The sequence below is a fragment of the Cucumis melo genome, chromosome 3, assembly GCF_025177605.1.
Source record: "Cucumis melo cultivar AY chromosome 3, USDA_Cmelo_AY_1.0, whole genome shotgun sequence".
In the NCBI taxonomy this organism is placed as follows: Eukaryota; Viridiplantae; Streptophyta; class Magnoliopsida; order Cucurbitales; family Cucurbitaceae; genus Cucumis; species Cucumis melo.
Window position 1 is genome coordinate 24966196 of NC_066859.1, and position 20255 is coordinate 24986450.

General features: G+C 34.9%; 2 protein-coding genes across 7 annotated transcripts; both read left to right on the top strand.

The window, feature by feature from the left end:
• Positions 1-527: 527 nt before the first annotated feature.
• LOC103488530 (3beta-hydroxysteroid-dehydrogenase/decarboxylase) lies at positions 528-11111 on the top strand. The gene is made up of 13 exons (XM_008447328.3): positions 528-883; positions 971-1219; positions 1311-1400; positions 1473-1606; positions 1740-1910; positions 2425-2550; positions 3830-3909; positions 4030-4228; positions 5734-5839; positions 8038-8212; positions 8377-8533; positions 10316-10382; positions 10705-11111. The coding sequence occupies exons 2-13, from the start codon at positions 988-990 to the stop codon at positions 10839-10841; spliced, it is 1674 nt and encodes a 557-aa protein (XP_008445550.1). The 5' UTR covers positions 528-883; positions 971-987; the 3' UTR covers positions 10842-11111.
• Positions 11112-11342: 231 nt separating this feature from the next.
• Positions 11343-19718, top strand: LOC103488529 (uncharacterized). 6 transcript variants are annotated; one of them, XM_051082081.1, is made up of 12 exons: positions 11343-11534; positions 15151-15170; positions 15256-15489; positions 15805-15896; positions 16317-16419; positions 17068-17330; positions 17513-17644; positions 17838-17960; positions 18361-18483; positions 18620-18837; positions 18966-19119; positions 19232-19718. In XM_051082081.1, exons 3-12 carry the CDS (start codon positions 15282-15284, stop codon positions 19448-19450), a joined length of 1635 nt encoding a protein of 544 aa, XP_050938038.1. In that variant the 5' UTR covers positions 11343-11534; positions 15151-15170; positions 15256-15281; the 3' UTR covers positions 19451-19718. The 6 variants fall into 6 exon arrangements, with proteins under 6 accessions (XP_050938038.1, XP_050938037.1, XP_008445548.1 ...); XM_051082082.1 differs by lacking the exon at positions 11343-11534 and adding an exon at positions 14747-14763; XM_051082080.1 differs by lacking the exon at positions 15151-15170.
• Positions 19719-20255: the final 537 nt, after the last annotated feature.

The following is a 20255-nucleotide window of genomic DNA, read 5'->3' on the forward strand; positions in this document are numbered from 1 at the left end:
CTCACATCACGTTTCAATCCTAAATTTGTTTAAATGATGTTAAATAAGTGTTTTCAAGTAAAAAAAAAAAAAATCCTAGAACATGGTTGGTAAACCTCCTTCAATTAATAGACCTAAAAAGTCTTATGGTACCTCGGGTAGAAAAGCACAAGAATGGCCGACTACGATGTAGCCTTCATGAAACGAACATTTGAAAATTTTAACGCTAAAAAATGAACTTGTGACTTTGTTACTCAAAGAGTCTTGTGTTTTTTCTAGTTTAGAAGATGAGTACTAACCTGTTATATGTACTACGAAGAGATTAAAGATTTTTTTGTTGTAACTTTTACTTTAAATTCCTAATTTATGAAATTTAAATATGTAAATGAAGAAATGAACAAAACAATTTTAAACGGGTCGAAATAATGTCTGGTTCATGTTTGAGTTCTTCTCGATTATTCATCCTATTAATAAGTTGAATTAACTGTGGACATATATAAATATATATGCATTTATAAACGAAAAGGAGTCTAATTTAGTGGTAGTAGGATGAGGTAAGTGAATAAATAAATAAGGGGTTTTTTTATTACACATAAAACCTATTACGATTTCAAGTTTGGGTTTGAGGAGGGAAAACTTGACTGAAGTTACAAACAACAATGGGCTCAAATTGGGCTAATATCTTTCCTCGGCCCTTTACATGAATCCAATGGCGGAATCCTCCGGTGAAGTTTGATCCCCACGTCGACGCCGGCGGCGACATCAGCCAGAATAATTCTTTAATCCAAGTTTTGAGTATCTTCCCTCTCAGCTCTACTGTACCTACGTGTATGCACATGCGCTCTCCTCACTGCTTCAGATCCCATCCATACTAGGTCATCTGCTGCGGCGGCGTGATTATTTAGTATGAATGTTTTACTTACCTGTTGCATTGCTTAATCATTCTTTGCTGAAATTTTGGTAAATTCAGCTCCTCTCACTTTGTTTGCAGCAAGCGAATAGCTGAATATGGGGAGCGAGGAGAAATGGTGCGTGGTCACGGGAGGGAGAGGCTTCGCCGCACGACATCTCGTTGAAATGCTGATCAAATACAACATGTTTTCCGTTCGAATCGTTGACTTGGGCTCTTCCATTGAATTGGAAGCAAGCGAGGAGCAAGGGACTCTCGGAGAGGCATTGCGTTCTGGTCGTGCTCAGTACGTTTCAGCGGATCTTCGGGACAAAGCTCAAGTGCTCAAAGGTTTGTGATTCTTTTAAAATCTTCGTGGCAGCGCTAATTATCTCTGTTCTATTTCTGAAAAGTAATTGCAATGTCAATTTGAATGTTGCAGCGTTCGAAGGAGTGGAGGTTGTTTTCCACATGGCTGCTCCGAATTCATCTATTAACAATTACAAACTTCATTATTCGGTCAACGTTGAAGGTACGAATCATTTGGTTTAGCAACTCTGTTTTTGATGTGTTGTTTATTATTATTGTTTTCTTTGCCTTCCAGGAGCTAAGAATGTAATTGATTCTTGTGTCGAGCAAAATGTAAAGCGGCTAATATATACTAGTTCGGCCAGTGTAGTATTTGATGGGATAAATGCACTTATCAATACGGATGAGTCAATGCCCTACGCATCCAAGGTACTAACTCCACCGACCATCCAGGGGATTTATGTTCAGCTCATCAATTATTGGACTTGGTTTATTTTCATCGCTTGTTTGAAATTTGCATTTACTGTCTTGTCTCTTGGATATTGTTTGTCATCTGTTTCAGCATAATGATTTCTACTCTGCTACTAAAGCTGAGGGGGAAGCTTTGGTTCTCAAGGCAAATGGCACAAATGGACTTCTAACGTGCAGCCTAAGGCCCAGTGGCATCTTTGGCCCTGGTGATAGGTTACTGGTTCCATCCCTAGTCGCCAATGCAAGGGCAGGGAAATCCAAGGTAAGCATGTTCCTTATTTTTGTTAGTTTTTTCTGTTTTTTTTTAAAAGTAAGAAACCACACTTTGGGACAATCTGTCCTCCATGCCATCAAGTGAATGAAGCTTGGAGAGAAAGGAATCCTCTCAAGCTGCAATATTACCAGAAATGACACAAGGATTAATTAAAATTCTTGTAACTTTTCATTTTCCTTTTAAGACAAATTTATTATAGCATTTGAGCTATAAAACAAAATAGCATTTGATTTGATGCTCTCTTCAAGATCCTGTAAATATTTTGTTTTTTTTTTTTTGTTAACAAGAAACTACATTTTATTGATAAATTAAAAGGAAGATGAGTGTTCAAGGATCTGAGTTCTAAAGGGAATGAAGAAAAAAATTAAAAAAACAGGCTTACGTACATGCATGGAAAGTCTATACAGTTTTCTTTCTATTGCCCTAAGCAAATAAATTTCATTAAAAAAAAAAACAAAAATATGGCCTTCATTGTAATTGTCATATGTTTTAAATTTTACAGTTCATTATTGGTGATGGCAATAACACCTATGATTTTACTTATGTGGAAAACGTGGGGCATGCCCATGTATGTGCTGAACGAGCTCTAGCTGCAGGAGGTGTAATTTCAGAAAGAGCTGCAGGGCAGGTACCTTTTAAGATTTTTAAAAATATTGGGACAATGTGTCAGGGTGTGGAAGGATTTATTTATGTTGAGTTATTTTTGTCGTCTCTGTCTAATGAATAATCAAAACATATTATTCATATTGTAAGCTAAGCATGACATATCTAACTTTTCCTATCGTACAAAGGAATTTGTAGAAGTTGCGTATATTATGTAATGGATGATCAAACCAAAATCATAGTTTCCTCACATTTAGTTCTTGGGTATAAAACCATTGGAATGTGAATGTTATGCTTGCCTCTTGTCTTTGAAACTCTCATTATCATAGTTTTCACTGTGCACGTGGAACCAGTCTAGCAGTAAATTAATATCTTGAGCATATGTGTTCAGTATTTGCCTGTGAGCATGGAAATTGTGATGTTAATGTGTTCACTGCAGATCTTTTAATCGTGATTTAATGCATTAAACTCAGGAATCTCATGAATGTTAACGCATAGTTTAGGATTGTTGTCGCTTTTAAAGTAATCACTGTCAAATTTATTTCTAAAAAAGTAAGCTGTTCAGTAAATTTCTAAGTGATTTGTTAAAAAGTAAAAATGAAACAGGTACTTCTAAAAGTTGGCTAGAATGTCTAGGGATTCAATCTCAAAAGGAACTGTTAACCTGGTTTTGCAGTCAATGTAATTGGAAAAAAGGATTTTCTTTAAATTAATTTATAATCCGTTTTTTCAAACACTAGAAACAACTAAACAATTTCATTAAAGTATGAAATTCGCAAAAAGGATGTGAGTATGAAGCATGGTATTCAAAAAGGATTTCACAATAGGCATTTCCAATTTCTTAGAACGTAAGTCAAAGCAAGCTTAATTCAATGGTAGTTTACATGACCTTCTATCCTAGAGGTGAGAGGTCTGATCCCCCATCCCCATAATTGTTAGTGGAAAAGCGTATCAGTACGAACCAAAACGATGAGAACTTTTTCAGTAGAAAATTGCATACTCCTACTCACTTTTAGACTAGCAAAATCAATTCTAAAATGGAGTTCTAGGACATGTTTAGGAGTGATTCTGATATGGTTAAAATGACTTTTGTCATTTTCAAAATCACTCTAAAATATGCTTCAAATAGTTCAAACAAATTTTGATGTGAAAATGGCATTCAAAGGTGTAAAATTAAGTATTAAATTAATTTTAATTGATAAAACGTTGGTTTTAGAGTGATTTTGAATGTGAAGAAAGTGCTTTTAGCTTCTAAAAAATAACTCTTAGACATGCATAATATAAAATTGAATGGGTTTTTGCAGGCTTATTTCATAACCAACATGGAACCCATCAAGTTCTGGGAGTTTGTCTCTCTTATTCTGGATGGTCTTGGCTATGAAAGGTAATCTTTCTTCTAATTTAAGCTCTAGTCACTCTGATCACATGGCATTCCAGTCATCCTTATCCATGTTTTGGTAAAGCAAAGATCTGTAATATCGAGAACTTTCATTCTGAGTTGCAGGCCAAGAATAAAGATCCCTGCCTGCATAGTGATGCCAATTGCACATATGGTGAACTGGACTTACAAGCTTTTAGGTCCTTATGGGATGCCTGTCCCACAGTTTACACCTTCCCGTATAAGACTTCTCTCTTGTTGTAGAACTTTTAATTCCTCAAAGGCCAAGGATCGACTTTTCTACACCCCCATTGTTTCACTTCAGGTTTTTTATGTTTCATTAATTCCATATACTTTTTGGCTTGTGCATGTTACTCCATTTCTTAACTCTTCAAGATACTCTTGGAATGCCTTCCATTAATGATTTTTCTGTAGAAACTAAAGAAAACTGTTTGTTTATTTTATTTTATTTTTATTTTTAAAAGGTCTTTTTAAGTACAACTTGGGGGTGGGAGGATTTGAACCCGGGACCTCACGTCCTTGGGAACATACAAATGCTAGTTAAGCTAAGCTCATGTTGACAAACCATGCATATTTTGCTCTATTGAAAATCAAGATATGGACATTTCATAATCTGAAGATTTAAGTCTATATTTTATATAGGCCTTTTTGTACTTCCATATTTCTTTTATGGAAACTTATTGATTATTAAGAAAAAGGGGAGAGTGATGGCTTGTCCAAGTTGAACTTAAAGTGGAAGTGTGATTATATTTCCTCCCATTGGATCAGTTTCACGGGTCATATGATGTTTCTGGACATTTTATTATGTTAAATTTAATTTTCTTGTCCACATACAAATGTTCTTGCTACAGTCCATTGTCCAATTCTTGTAATGAAGGCCCTCTCGAACTAACATAAGGTGGGGTGAGTTTTTGTGGACTTCTGAAGGGAGGATTAATATTCCTTGTAGCTTTACTTTCTCCATAATGAAAAGTTTTTGTGTGTTCATGTCTTTTTTTTTTCTTCTTTTTTAATGAATAAAAAAAAACTTATGTTAGGATTATATTTACTGTGCATATGTAACCTCTGCTCTCTCTATTTCTGTTGCTGTTTGTCTAATTATAGCAAGACATGTAGTTGTATCTTTCTCCTTGAATATCTATAAAATGATCAATGTGCTCTGGGTGGACCATTAACATTATTCCTCTGCCTCTTTCTCTCTTATACCAGTCGTCCATCTTGAACTAGTATCTTATATGCTCTCGATAATATTGACTACCATCACTATTATAAAATTTGAATATGGGGTGTAGTAGACTTTGCCTCTAGCTGGTTATTTAGAAATTCACTACAGTCAAGCATGCTTACATAGCCATGCGATGCTGTATGTTCATGATTTAAGCTTATTGCTTAAAATGCCACGGTTATTCTTGACAGGAAGGGTCTACAGAGGACATGTTTCATGAATGCCCATGGCCATGATGGCACCTGCACCATCAATTAATTTGAATATGAAGTGTTACTGCATTAGTCTTAGCTTTAGCTGCTCACTTCACAATTCACTATATTTAAACATGTTTACATAGTTATGTGATGTGTGAACGTCCATATCAGTGCTTGCAATGCAATAGTTATACTTCAAACAAGCCATAACACAGTATAGGAGCGTCCACCGTTGCCAATTAATATGAGTATGGAGTATTACTGTACTTGTCTTAGCTTGCTATCCGATAAATAAGCTATTCACCATATTTAAGCATGCTTGCATAGCTATTTGATGCTTTGTACGTCCATGATTGATGCTTAAAATGCAGTAGTTCTTCTTCACAGGAGGGTATACAAAGGACAATTGAAGCCTACTCCCATTTAAAGGCTGAGCATGAACCTAAAAGAGAAGGGCCATCCAAAGCCTCAATATACCTCAGGGGAGGAACAGGTGTGTGCTTCTTCTTTTTTAATATATAAATAAATTAATTTACTTTTTATATAGAAGAATTTTGAGGGGTTATTTGATTTCCTCTATACTAGTTTCCCAGCAATGGTTTGCCTCCATTCATTGTAAAAATCACAATGAATAATTAAGCAATTCATCGTCTTTTTATCCTCTTTATATAAATTACAGGTTTAAGAAGAAATATGTAGTTTACAAATTTTTTTTTTTGTTTATTTTCAAATATAGTAAAATGAACAGATATAGCAAAATATCACAGCTTATCACTGATAGAATGTGATATTTTGCTATATTTGTATATATTTTCAGAAGTTTTGTCATTTAAAATAATTCTCCTTTTTTAATTCCATCCTGCATTTAAGCTCTTATAAGCCTTGCCTTGGACAAGTGACTTTAAAAAGGATTTATCCTTCTTTGGTCTGTTACTACTTACTATATTGTAGGCACATTATTTATTATTTATTATTTATTTTATTTTATTTTTTCCGTATATGATCATCATTTTTGTGTGCCCGTATATTCTCTCGTTTTTATCCCAATGAAAGTTGTTTTTAAAAAATTAAAAAAACAAAAATAAAAGATAGAAAGGGAAACATTTATGGACATCAATCAATGAGAATGAATTTCCACTTTTCTACTTGGAAGTTGGAATTTATAAATCATTTTACTGGTGGCGTAGGGGAAGGCTAAACAATTTTATTTGTAGGGTCAAATAAAATGAAATAAATAAATTTAGAATGTGTTAAATATAAATTTTTTATCGATCCAACTTTAATGCTTTGAATTTAAGTTTACCGCTTCAATTTTAATAGACTAAGTTACAGACATTTTATTCCATGTCAATAATTTTATTAAAAGAAATTAATATATGATGGATTAAGTTGCAAGTTTAGTTTTTGAACTCTCCAGTGTTTGTCTAATAGGTTTATGAACTTAAAGAAGTATCTGATAAGACTCGAAACATTCATTTTTGTATCTTATTGGTGCATGCTATTAATCTCATCAAACTCTATTTGTCATTGATAATTGCCACTGGTCAAATGGTCTATGGATGAGAATTGCAATACCTCTTTTATTTGCAGGATGGGGAGTGGGTGGAGAAATAAAAATACAATAGGTCCCTTGGTCGGATTGAGAATGAAATAGTGGAAGAGGTTCTCTTGTTCTTCTCTGACCTCTACGACCCAGAAGTGTCTCCTAAACTGTGTGTTCAAGAAAGCGGTTGGAGTTCTTTTATCCAAAACGGAAGCGATTAGACTTTCTTGAACCCCTTTTAATTTGGAGAAGAGAAAAAAAGTAGTTAGTCTCATTCCTCGTGTTATAACATCCTTGCAAAAGTTCTAGCCAATCGTTTGAAAAAAATTCTCCCACTGTCGGTGTTGACTCGTAACTAGCGTTTTATAGTGGGGAGACAGATCTTTGATGAAGCTCTTGTAGCCAATGGAGCTATTAAGGATTACAGATTCAAAAAGAAATAATGAGTGGCTTTAAAATTTTATTTTGAGAAGCCCTATGATCATGTCTATTGGAATTTTTTGGACAGGGTGATGGAGAAGAAAGGTTTTGGGTATAAATAGGATTGGAATGTGGAGTTGTACTAGAACTGTGGGCTACTTTATTTAATGGGAGTCCGAGAGGCAAGATAAAGGATTCTAGGTGCCTTAACATGGTGACCCTTAATCACATTTTCTCTTATAGTTTGTGATGGATGTGCTGAATAGGATCACTTTTTGGGGTGTTGAAGGTTATTGATCCTTTTGAGGTTGAGGCTGGTAAAGAAAAAGTGACTTTATCTCACCTTTGGTTTGCCAATGCCGAGAACTTCATTTGGTCGTTGGAGGATGATAGGATCACAGGGGAATAGAGTTAAGGAGATTGGGACTTTTTTTGTCAGTTAGGCTCGGCTGAGGAAATGCAACTAATTGTTGGAGAAGTTTCTTTCCCATCCTCTCTTTTGTGAAAAACAAAAAGCTTTACATATTTTTCAAGATAAATTAAAACTTGAATACTAGTTATAGATAAATTTAATAAAAACGTCAGGAATCTAATTCTGATTCAGAAGAATCTGATTTTTTTCTCTTGTTCGTATTTGCACACTAATCCAATTCCTAATTGTGGACTTAACTTGTACGTGCGGAAAAATTGATAACCAATAATCATTACTGCTGTGTTCCTTTTGGCAGCTGCTGACATTTTACTCTGGAAGGATAAAAGGAAGACATTGATAGCATTGATAGTTTTGATGGCTATTTATTATAACTTCATTGCTCCCGAGTGTACCATGATCACTGCACTGTCAAAGCTTCTTATGGTGGCATTGATATTTCTGTTTATTCATGGGAGTTTACCAGAGAAAATGTATGTCTGCGTACTCTCCTAGACATGCTGTTAACCGCAGCTACAGATTCAGCAATAGGAATAAAATAGGACCTATTGTCATGGCGCAGATGGTTGGCCTGTTTAATCAGATTGGAAATTCTAGCATAAAATTACGATTTCTAACTGTAGTGATCTTCTTGCAGATATGGATATCGAGTTGAGAAACTTTCCGCATCATGTTTTTCCTTGTCAGAAGAGAGGTCACGAAGCATTGCCATCACTTTAACATCATTTTGGAATTCTTTTGTTAGAAATTTTAAATCTCTTTCCAGAGGGAATGATTGGGTGCTCTTGCTTAAGGTAACAGTCTGTTTCTCTTTTATTGTTTTATTTATTTAATAAACAAACGTTTGGCCTACTATCATACAATGCCCTTGTTATGAAAAGATAGAGATATGTCAGTACAAGGTTGCCCAAAATATTACATGGGTGCCCAAAGTTGAGTTTGCACTCCTGTGCCAGCATGCAACTTTGTTCTTTTTTTTCTTTTTAAATGATTCCATGGTTCTTTCTAAGAAAAGAGAGAAGGGGTGTATAAGAATGGGAGATGAGGTACCCCGGAACGAAATCTAAGCCGATGAAGATAGTAGGAAACTTAATAAGCTTTCAACTTAAAGCACTCCACAAGCTTTAAAAAGTTAGAAAGAAACCTGCATAATTCTTCAAAAATTATATATATATGTCGATGGAATCAACATCTTTCAGTGAGAAAAAAGTGAGACTATAAGGGCATACCAAAAAAAAACCCATAAAACTCCTAATTGCAGAAAAGTTCCTAACTAAGATTTACCTAGAAAATAATTACAAAAAAGTCTTAAATTACCCAAAAGCTTAAGCTTATGGGTGAAAGTAGATTTAATGGTATGCTATCTAACACTCTTCACTTGTGGACTCGAAATCTGTAGTAGACTCAATAAGTGGAAATCAATACTAAATTGGGGGAGGAAATAACATTGTTGGAGTTTGAACATAGGATATTCTAGACACTTGCTTTGATACTAACTTAAATCACCGATTGAACCAAAAGCTCTAGCTTACTACTTTACAGATGAAGGTAAATTTTATATTATACCATCTAAGAAAAAGTTCTGATATAGAAGCTCAAAGTGAAACATGAAATCTTACTTAGAACCAAATACTATATTGTCCTCTCTCTCTCTCTAGAGAACCCATAACACAACACGCACCCCAGCAAACGACAATAAATGACCCTTCTCCCTGATAGGTAGGTGGAGGAGGAACTAATCAATCATCGCACAAATACTCCTTTGACCAACTAACTCAACATCAAACTCCTATAGGAAATAGATCCACATATGGGAACCACAAAGAAGGTGATCGAGGTTTTCCTCCACCTTTCGACAAAGAATACATCACAAAGGACCCATTACCGTAGTCATCTTCTGAACAACCCTATCCAAGGTATTCAGCCAAACTAACAAAACTTGTAAGATAAACAACTTGATTTTTTTGGAAATCTTAATCCTTCAAACCACATCAAAGACCAACTCATTAATTGGAAGAGATCCAACAATAGCCTGAAGAAAGACTTACAAGAAAAGCCCTTGATGGGTTTAGGACTCAAGACAAGAACATCTCGTCTTTCAGCCCTAACATTGCACTTTTCTAACAAAGAAAGAATAGGGGCAACCTTTGTTGTTTTCTTATTGGATAAATGACAATGGAAACCAAAAGAAAAGGGCACATAGCCCCCCAACCAAACCAAAAAATCAGAAATCATACGATTTTTAAAGAAAGACAAATGATATAGATGAGCAAATGTGAACAATGAGGACTATCTCCTACTCATTGATCTACCCAAAAATACGCATCCTTACCCCCACAATGCAACAGACCCAGGTCGAATTTAATGTTAGTGTACTAAGTAAAGAGCAATCACACCGTTTATTTTTTCTTTGGATTGCTTACAATCTGAGGCATGGATGTAATGCCTGATTTAACACCCTAAATTAGTGTAGAATCCAATAGTAATTGGTATTTGATCAAAGTACGAGATATTCCTATACTTCGACATAAGCTTTGTGTTTGATTAACTTAGATCTTGTTTTGATCAATTAACAGGTTGCTGTATCACTGTTGGCTCTCAGCTTTATTGGAGTGGTTTCTCTTCAAACTTTATATAAGACAGGTTGCTCCCTCTTCCTCCCTACTCCCTCTCCATCGTGTCATGAACTCGGACGATCTCAATAACTGAAATTGTAGGTTGATACCAGAGATAAAGTCTTGAATTGTAAATATTGCCTCTCAAGATTCACTATGTTCTTATCACTGCTACTAATGTATTTCTTGAATTTATTATTAATTTCCTGAAAGAATTATCTGAGTCCCAGAAGTTCATAGGTGTGTTTGAGGAACATCATTTTTTATTGTACGTTGGAGTCCTACGGATGAAAGTTTTTTGATATGACACACCAAGTAGAAAGCTAAACTGTATTTGTTATATATTGCAGTGGTTCTATTTGCCTTCACGGGTTTCTTCATATACGAGAAAAAGGAGCGAGAGATTGATTCTTTGTGTCAAAGATTTCAAGTTTGGACGCGAAGCAAATGCAGTGTGGTCGGAAAAGTTTCAACATCAAAAGAATAACGTGATTAGTGCAAGTTGTGTTTATACTGAAGTGGCGCCGAAGTTTGCGTTGTCATCTTGGATTCCAGAGTGGGCTCATGCCCTGTGTCTGCTTTTTGTTTCTTTCTGTCTTTTTTCTTTTTTATTTGATCTTGTTCTCCCCTAGGTTTTTGGAGAATATGCGCGAGGGTTCATGTAATTTTTTTCATTCATATTGACAAACCTCCTCACCCCCAAAAATATATACATGACGAATTAATTTATTTAAATCTTACAACGTTACCCCGTGAATACGTTAATGATGGTATAGCTATAGGAAATAGATTATTTTAAACCTTTATCAACTTATTCACCGACCCAAAATAGATATTCACAGGAAACTTGTAGAAAAGTATGTGTGTGATCTTGAAGACCGTTTCTTTTCCATCAAGCTTAGTGAGATTTATCACGTTTATCACCCTATCCGATTGCTTCACAGCTACAGTTGAAAATAGTAGCGTTTTCCTTGAATCTGACTGCTTGTTAAATATAGACTGACCGGTGTCTCTCTATTAGCAGTTGTACCTATTTTTCTATATAAATTTGTCTTCTGATCCTTATTTAATTGGTGATTCAAACAGGAGAACCATGAGAGAGACACATACTTGAAGATCATGCTCCAATGATTGCCACGACCAAAATATTTTGGAGTTTCAATAACCCTCCTGTAGCAAGGTAGATGATCTCTCCTCATTTTCATTGCTCTATTACATGCCATACAAAAGCTGCCATGGATAACTTCCTTGTTCAAGTTTCAAATGGACCTTGTCTTTTAAAATTAATTTTGCTAATTAAAATCATTTCCTAATCAAGAAATTCCTCGAAAGTACAAGAATTAGAGACAGCAAGCTGATAGGTTGTTTAGCTAGACAAAATTTTATCCATTGGGAAAATTAAAGTTGATCAGTTCAAGAAATGCCCCTTTTTAGTGCTTTTATATGTCTGTTTGGAGGTTCGATATCTTCGTTGACCTCTGGACTCTATTTACCTTTAACCATCTTTTCCCTTTCCTGTTTCTTTCACTGAATTGGTGACCAACGGGCCTACTGACAGTTTACCCAAAGATGGCCATACACTTATCTTTCTTTTTATTTTGCGGTGGTTGAGGTGACTAGGGTCTCAATTGCAATTACTTTAAGATAAGGCTTATATATTTGTTCTCTTGAATCTTCGTAGGCTGTTTTTCTTGTAGCTACTCTTTCTTGGTCTAGCTACTGTAAAGAGTTGTCAGCTACAGTATTGTTTTGGACAGAAGCATTCTGCATGTATGCTCTCTGGCAAGTCAAAGAAAAACAGATATAAAATCTTTTGCTTCACCCTGGGAGAGGTACAAGTTTGTTTCGGAGGGGTGAGGGATTGATGCCCTACTCCTATCTGTTTCTTCAGGAGCCTTCAAGTCTTGAACATCTTAAATCAACTGGTCATTTGCTAGAATGAATTGAATGGTAGGTTAAATCATGAAAAGTACTTCATCTCTAAAATACTTGTTCTCTCCGAATTTGCAAGGACCTTTCATAAACGCTCCAAAAGTATCTTTTATGGAGATCAATTGAAATTGGAACATGTAACATGACTGGTAGTGACTTGGAGCAGTGTAACGGCTTCTAAAGCCTAATTTTTGTTCCAAGTGGCCATCACACCATTTCACATTTGACTTTTATACATGAATTTATGTTTTGGGACAGAGGTTAAAAGGTAATATTGGTGGGAGATATATTGGAAACCAATAATAAAGCTATGGATTTTGTTAAGGTAATTTAGCGAAAACTTCCGTAGTGTACTATCCAATGTCCAAACTGAAGAACTGTACGGCAGCAGATGGCATTCATTGGTTAGAGTTATAGGTTTCTTTGTAATACTTTGCACTCACTTTGCTAAAGGGCAATTCAATAGGATGATCCTGTCCTTTTTCTTGTTGGGTTGGGTTTGGTGTGAGTTCAGATATTTTTCCCAAATTAATTAGAGTTCAATCCAATCCATCTAAATTAATAATTAACATAATCTTTTTCTTTTCTTGTAATAAAGGTATTCGTGAATGTCTCTCTTTTTAACTTCATTTCACTTGAAAACTACTTTTTCTTTAAATTTCAATATAATTTATCCAAATCCTTGAACTATTGTTTTTCATAAAAAATTCAACCATTACTTTTAATTCAATGCTTGAAAGCAAGGAAAAATACCATCATTTTCTGCTAGCTTTTTATTAAGCTTTAGAAATATTCTCCAAATAGTTTTTCCAAAGTCAAATTGCCTATTATGTGATTGGAATTTTTCACCTAAATGAGATAATTGTGGTTGGAAAACTTTCCGATCAAAATTTTGGTTTCAAATATTCTAAACACCACTCATGTCATTCAAATTCTTCAACTCAAATCATTATGGGGTCAATCTAGACATTGAGTTTAGTTCTTATAGTACGGAGTTATTATAATTTGTGAGTTATAACTTATAACTCATAATAGTTCGTCTTTGAGGTACAAACTATTTAATTTAGATTATAATGTTTTGTGTTTATGGCACATACTATTTTAAGATGGATAAGAAACAATAGACATAGAAGCAATGAAGGAACAAGGGATTGATTAGGAAGTAGTAAACATTGTAACAAAGATGGATTTGAAATAATAATACTATAGTTAATTACATAATATAATAGTTAGAAACACCGATTAGAATTAATAGCCCACCCCACCAAGTTCAAGTTGTTTCTAAACTATGTACAACAAAAATACACCAAGGTTTTCAAGGACTTGGGAAGTCTCTTCCTGATTCCTTATTTGCTTGGTATCAAATATGGAGAAATTGTAGAAAGAAGATTTAGAATCGGTGAGTGGGTTAGTTGGTTTGCGTATTCATTATATTGTGTTGAGGTCAAAATTGATACGTATGGTGTACTTTAATCACACACAACTGTATGTGTCCCCATTTAGCACACATCACATTACAAGATCCAATTTAGTAGCACTAATTCAGGAAAAAGACTTGGGACCATACCTTTCGCCCACCACCAATCTCTCTCAAATTTTATGGAGCATTTCATTCCTTTCTTCATGCTTCAGTTTATATTGCCATGAGATCCTAAGATTTTACTTGCATTTTACTTGTGAGTTTCATGAGTTCCTAGTTATGTGTGAGCTACATAAAAGTCTGAAATCCATTTTTAGATTTGAAGTAAATTAGAGACAATTTTTTGAAAAAAAAAAAAACATCACTTTTAGGAAAATATTTCTCTTCATCTACCACTTTGAAGGAATTACTGAATAATTTCTCTTTGATAAGAATTTGATTTTTTTTATTATTGATCTTATAAAGATTGTTTTCATTTTTTCAAATTTGAATAGAAATTTAAGCTATTATTTAATAAATGTGAAGGTTATAATGGAAAAATTGGGAGGAAACAGAAAACAAGAAACTAAAGAGAGAATCATTATCAGGAGTGTTATGTGTGAGCAACAAATTTGAAGTGTTTTTTTTGTACCTATTTGAGATTTTTTTGGGAGAAGAAAAATACATTATAAATTATTTTTTACTGTCTAACGAGAACTTTGAAAACTCACTCTTAGATTGTACGTTCTCTTTTATAAAATTATAAATCCATTAGCCAAATACAAGTTAACTGTATTTGAGTGATTTACATTTTTCTTCACAATCTAAAACATGGGTTACAGAAATTCATAATTTAATGTGATAGCTCCACCAGGGATATGCTACATATCAAAATTTTATAATAAAATAATCTTTTCAATTTGTATTTCAAATATGGATATTTTTAAAAATTGGGATAAATTAAATTAAATTAGAAAAGGAATAAAAAGCTTAATTTTGGAAAAATAAAAATTTGAAGAATAAAGTATTGTAATTTAAGCTGAAACTTTGAACACTCACCAGCAAGAACACTCTGCCGGTAAGCAGTAAAGTTGAGGGCGAGTTGAATGCTCCCCTCTCAAACCTTGGCTTTTGCGACTAAAGAAGAAGCTTGGATTTCTCTTAAAAGATACAATTTTTGTTTTTTAAATTCCGTTATTTCCTTCCTTTTTCAATCCCCATTTTGCTTTTCTGTTCGATTCCTTCTTCCCAATCAAAGTTCCTTTTTCCCTTTTCCATTTCTAAGATCAGTTCTTTTGATTCGGTCAAAAAATCATTGGAAAAATCTTCTTTTCATGTCAATTCTGACTCTTGGATGCGGATTACGCTCTGTTATGTTTCAAAAGCTTTTCCCGCCTTTGAATAAATTCTTCTTTTCTGATTTCCTTTGCATGTTCTTCCATCTCCTTTCTCGGAATCGGCATAGAGTTCAGTTTCATGTAATGGGTATATTCTCTCATTGTGTTTCTCCCCCTTTTTGTCGTTTTAGGGTTTAACTTTTCTAAAACTGTCCTGTTTTGAGGTTTTGCAGTAAGCTGAGTGGCGTTGGTGGTGGTTATGGGAGGTGGTACGGTCGAAGTGGTTAGTAGTAAAGGTTGTTCTAGGCTGCTTTTTGGGTTCTCATCACCGTTATCGTCATTGGGAGGGCTGCAACAGCTTGAGTCCATGTCTCTTGCTTCTCCGTCTTCAAGGTCTGAACCGGTGAAAGTGCGGTTAGCCGGTCCTTTTACTGGACTCGTAATTTGTGTCACTGGTTTATCCAAAGGTTGGTTATATGGCAAAAATCTTTTCTTCGGAATTGTTACTCTTTGTGATCGCTATTGGTTTTGTGTCTTTTGAGTTTCTTTGTGAATTAGACTGGATCTTCTGTTAGTAAGATGAAAATTCTAATGGTTTTTCTGGGTTGCTCAATCAATTAATCCATTCATGGTGACAGTTTCTGAATAGAGAAGCATTGTTGAGGTGTCTGTTCGTGTTCTCTATGATGATGATTTGAAAAATTGTTGAATTGGGGCTTATATGTTTTTCTTTTTATGAGTTTTGCTTCAATTATTGATACTTTGCATCATGTTTTTGGCAGAAGCAAGAAAACAAGTTAAGGAAGCTACCGAGAGATTAGGGGGACAATACAGCCCCAATTTGCATCCACAATGCACCCATTTGGTGGTTCAAATATCCTTTAGCTTATCTTGGATATATTTAACCTTTTCTTGTTTATACGTGATATTGGTTGGGTATTTGAACTTCTATGGTATAATTTTTATGATCCACATCTCTACTCATCATGTACTGAATTACCCGATATTGTTGACAAGGTTAGTAAGAAAAGGTGCATGGTTTAAAATTTTGTTGAGGTGTTGATTGTGGTATCTGAAACAAATTTGTGAACATTCTTTTGTAGTCTCTTTCTTGGTTGTTTAGGTTTGTGTATTCTTTTTCCTTTTCTTAAGGAATTGTTTCTTATGAACAAAAGAAAAAGAAAAAGGATGTTGGAAGTTTTACATTTTTTTAGTATCTATGTGATTTTATCATCAAACCGTGGGCATGCTTGAAAGCCGATGTTGGTATGGAGTTCACCTTGACAGTTACTACAGTTTAGGTGGACGCAAGTTTGAACATGCGGTTAAGCATGGATCAAGGAATGGGCTGTTTGTTGTCACTCTTGGCTGGTTCGTGGATAGTGTACGGAGGAACGGTAAGCAAGCCTGCACAAATTTTGGGTCCTAACTGGTTGTGATATTTTTTGTTCTCATGTATCCTGGCTATTTTCAGGATGAGAGTGACGTACTGAAGGGAAGGCATAAAATCATTGACATAAATACGAATCACAATCCTACTTTTCCTTGTAATTGGATTCTCAAAGTCCAATAACTTATATCTTTGTTGAGTCTTCTGTTGACCATAAATCACTAATCCTTTTATGCTTTCTACAAAGTGATTTTGAGACAAAAGCTTTTTCATGGAGGGAGAGTGTTTACCAATATGTGGGATCATATCATTGGTTCTCTCTTGGTGTAGAATGCAGATTTGTTTGGTCTTTTCTTTTACTGAATACCGAGTAAGAAAAAACTCAAAAAAGATTAGGATATCGGATCAATATTATGATGTTTCTCAAGTTTGAGAGGATTCTTTTTTCATATATTCCCTATTGGAGTATTGTAGGATTCTTTTTTTTTTTTTTTTTTTTTTTTTTATTCACTTCTTTTGTATTGGTCTGTATGTTGAGGACATGTTGGAAAACAATATTACATTATAAGTTAGGTAACAAACATGTACAGTTACTAGTTCTACTGTAAGCATCTATGTCAGATGTATGATTTATGACAGTCCTAATCTGTTGCAGTAAGACTGAGCGAGTCTCTTTATAATATCAAGAGTCTCGGAGAAAATAGTGGACGCCTGGATGAATTAAACCATCTAGCAGGGTCCAGTGGTGACGGAAACTCCTGCCTTCCAGTGGGCATTCGTGGAGTTGAGCAAAATGATATGATAGGAGATTCTCAACTACCTTTCTCTAAAAAAGATCGTGACAGAAGAATGGACTCTAATCTTTCTGGCCAATCCATGTATATTGACATGAACATTTCACCAGAACTGCGAGATAAGGTAATCTTATTAGAAGCATCATGGTTTTATAGCTCTAACAGACTAACACTATGGAGGTAACTATTGATGCTAACGTTAGCTACATGAGTGCTATGGAACTTCCCTTTCATGAAGCTAGTATTTAGTAGTTCCTTGGCCATTGAGGCAGCTAGCGTAATGATTGATTCTCATAATATTTGTAGGTTATTGAGGCTGCTAAGGGAGTCGGTGCCTCACTTGTGGATCATTGGTTTGCCGGGTGCAGCACAAATCACGTGGTTTGTGAAAGGACTTCCATCCATCGATATCTTGGCCAGTCCAGCAATTTAGTCACAGTAAGTGATACTTTTGTGTTCATATGAATCTGTATTTTTTATATATTTGTTTCTCAATAGTGAACTTTTCTTAGACAGGAATTTTTCAGCTATATACTGGCTATAATTTAGCTGTCTTTATATCATATCTGCATTTATATGTATCGGACAACTTTACTTTAGCTTCATTGAGATTCATCTGACAATCTCCCAGCCACTCTGGATTCTCAAAACTGTGAAGGAGAAACGTGCACAAAGACTTATTCACATGTCTGCCGACCTGGCTCGACAGATTAGTTCAACCCTTGAAGATCTTTGTGCCGAAAATTTTACAGAGGTACATTGGACTTCTTAATCCTTTGTTGAGCATTTTCTAACGTTGAAATATCTTTGTTAGTAATTTTGATACGACTAAAATAATAATATTAGGTCTATCATATGATATCTCAATTTCATGCTTCAATATTAGTACCGAGCCATACTATTGCAATAATCCAGATGACAGTAGAATTCATTTTAAGTAAACTGAATCTTCCCTAAACTAGACGTTATTACGGAATTAAAATACGAAATAACATATGCTGTTGTAAGAAATAAGACCATGCAAACACGTGTGCTCCTAGAGAGCAATATGTTATATATAGATCTTTATAATAGTATTAATTAGTATTTCACTTCATTCGACCTCTCTTCTGTTTTTCATCTATTTATTAATTGCTATTGTTCACCATCTACAGGCAAAAAATAGGCAGCCAGAAGATACTAGAACTTCTAGAAGTAAGACAACCCAGGCAGAACGTGAACAGATTATTTCAAATGCGAAGCTTGGGGTGAGGAAACGGCGTGCTTGTCGAATGCAGGTTGTTCACCTTGGAGGGTCGTTGCATTTGAAAATTTGTATTAACATTGTTTAAAATGGAAAATGGCCAGAGTATGGTCGACTTCAGTATCAAAGCGAAATATGGTATTTATCAGTTTGTTATCTTCTTTTCACAGACGTGTCAAAACCCAATACGTCCGCTAACCCCAAGTAGCCTTTTGGATTCGATCTGCTGGTCAATATCTGAGCCAAGTTCATCTGCTTCTATTTACACAGACTCTTTCAGTAGTGAAGGTGTTAGTGAGCATCATACTCCAGAGTTCTTTGATGCAACAGGAGATGGCAAGGAATCGGAAGCTTCATTTGCAAACTTAACTCGTCCACTCAGTGAAAGGTCAGACTCACCTTTACAGTTTGACCGATGCAGTTGATCGTTTATCTCTTCATGTGGAACTTGTAGTTTTGAGTAGCGTCGAACTCGGACACAACTGTATTTTCTAACTTTGTCGCTTTCACTTGCAGCGAGAAATCTGACGTTGTATTCAAAAACCATTACTTGACCATACTATTTCCAGTGGATCGTTTCTTCGAGATGGGACCCTCTTCAAGGACATTTTTTAGCCACAAGGGGTTCACGTGTTCCCAGATTCTCGATCATATTTATACATTTTATCAGGTATTATTTCTTCACTCCATTACGTTTCTCTTGTTCTTTAAAGATTCAGCATGATCATTAGGATGGAGGTGGATTACCTATTCTTACAAGAAACTCCGCCCTCTGATTGCAGGAGAACATGTCGGATCATGAAATAGAGATGGCAGTTCACTCTGATTCAAGGCATGCTGACCGACTTCGATCGATTTACTGCAGTAGAGAAACAACAGAATCTGGTTGTGTAGTTTTCAAAAGGATAGATTTCCTGGGGAGCCGCAGAAGTTTCGAAATGTTGAAGCGTGTTAGCGTTGACAACAACAGTAATGTCTACGAGTTATTGATCAGAGCATGAGATTTCTATACCAGCTAGGGGTATCGTCCTTCAATCTTCACTGTGCGTTGGACTTGTATCAGCATTGTGTTACATGTTAAGCTAACATAGAATATTTGAGAATTCAAGTCTAATCTTTGCTGAATCTTATGATGATAGTGCATGCTCTTCAACTTACTAGAGGGTGAAGCTTTTCAATCAATCCCTCTGTAACCTAAGCTTAGTTTGTGAATTATTTCAAGAATAATACAATAAATGGATATTCCGGTAATTATTCGGGCATTTCAAATATTATCCTTTGAACATATTTTTGCCATAGACTCTCCTTGATGATATCTTATTTCTAAATAAAATAAATAAAGCTTACCGTATATATATATACGACTATGCAATTAACTACAGAAGCAACTTGACCTTGACTATCATAAGGGACCCAAACTTCGTTTACTTGAATCAATCCAATGTAAGTTCTTTTATACCCTCAAAATATGCAGTTTGATCGAATTTTTCAGTCAGTTTCAATTTTCTAAACGCCTATTAGTCTTAAGATTTATAAGATTTTATTATATTTATGGTTCTTTAAAAATGTTCTTATACACACTTATTTATTAACCTTAAAAGTACTACCAACTTCTCTAATGAAATAATAATTGTCATAAATATCAGCTTTAGCCGTTCAACATAATTGAAACTTCTCCAGGACAACAAACCGAACGAAGTATACAAAACGTAGACTCCTCTGTTTTAAGGTTTGGTTTCAATATTTTTCCAACGTCAATGGTTGTATTCAATTTGTTAATTACATTTTGGAGGTTAGAATTTCACC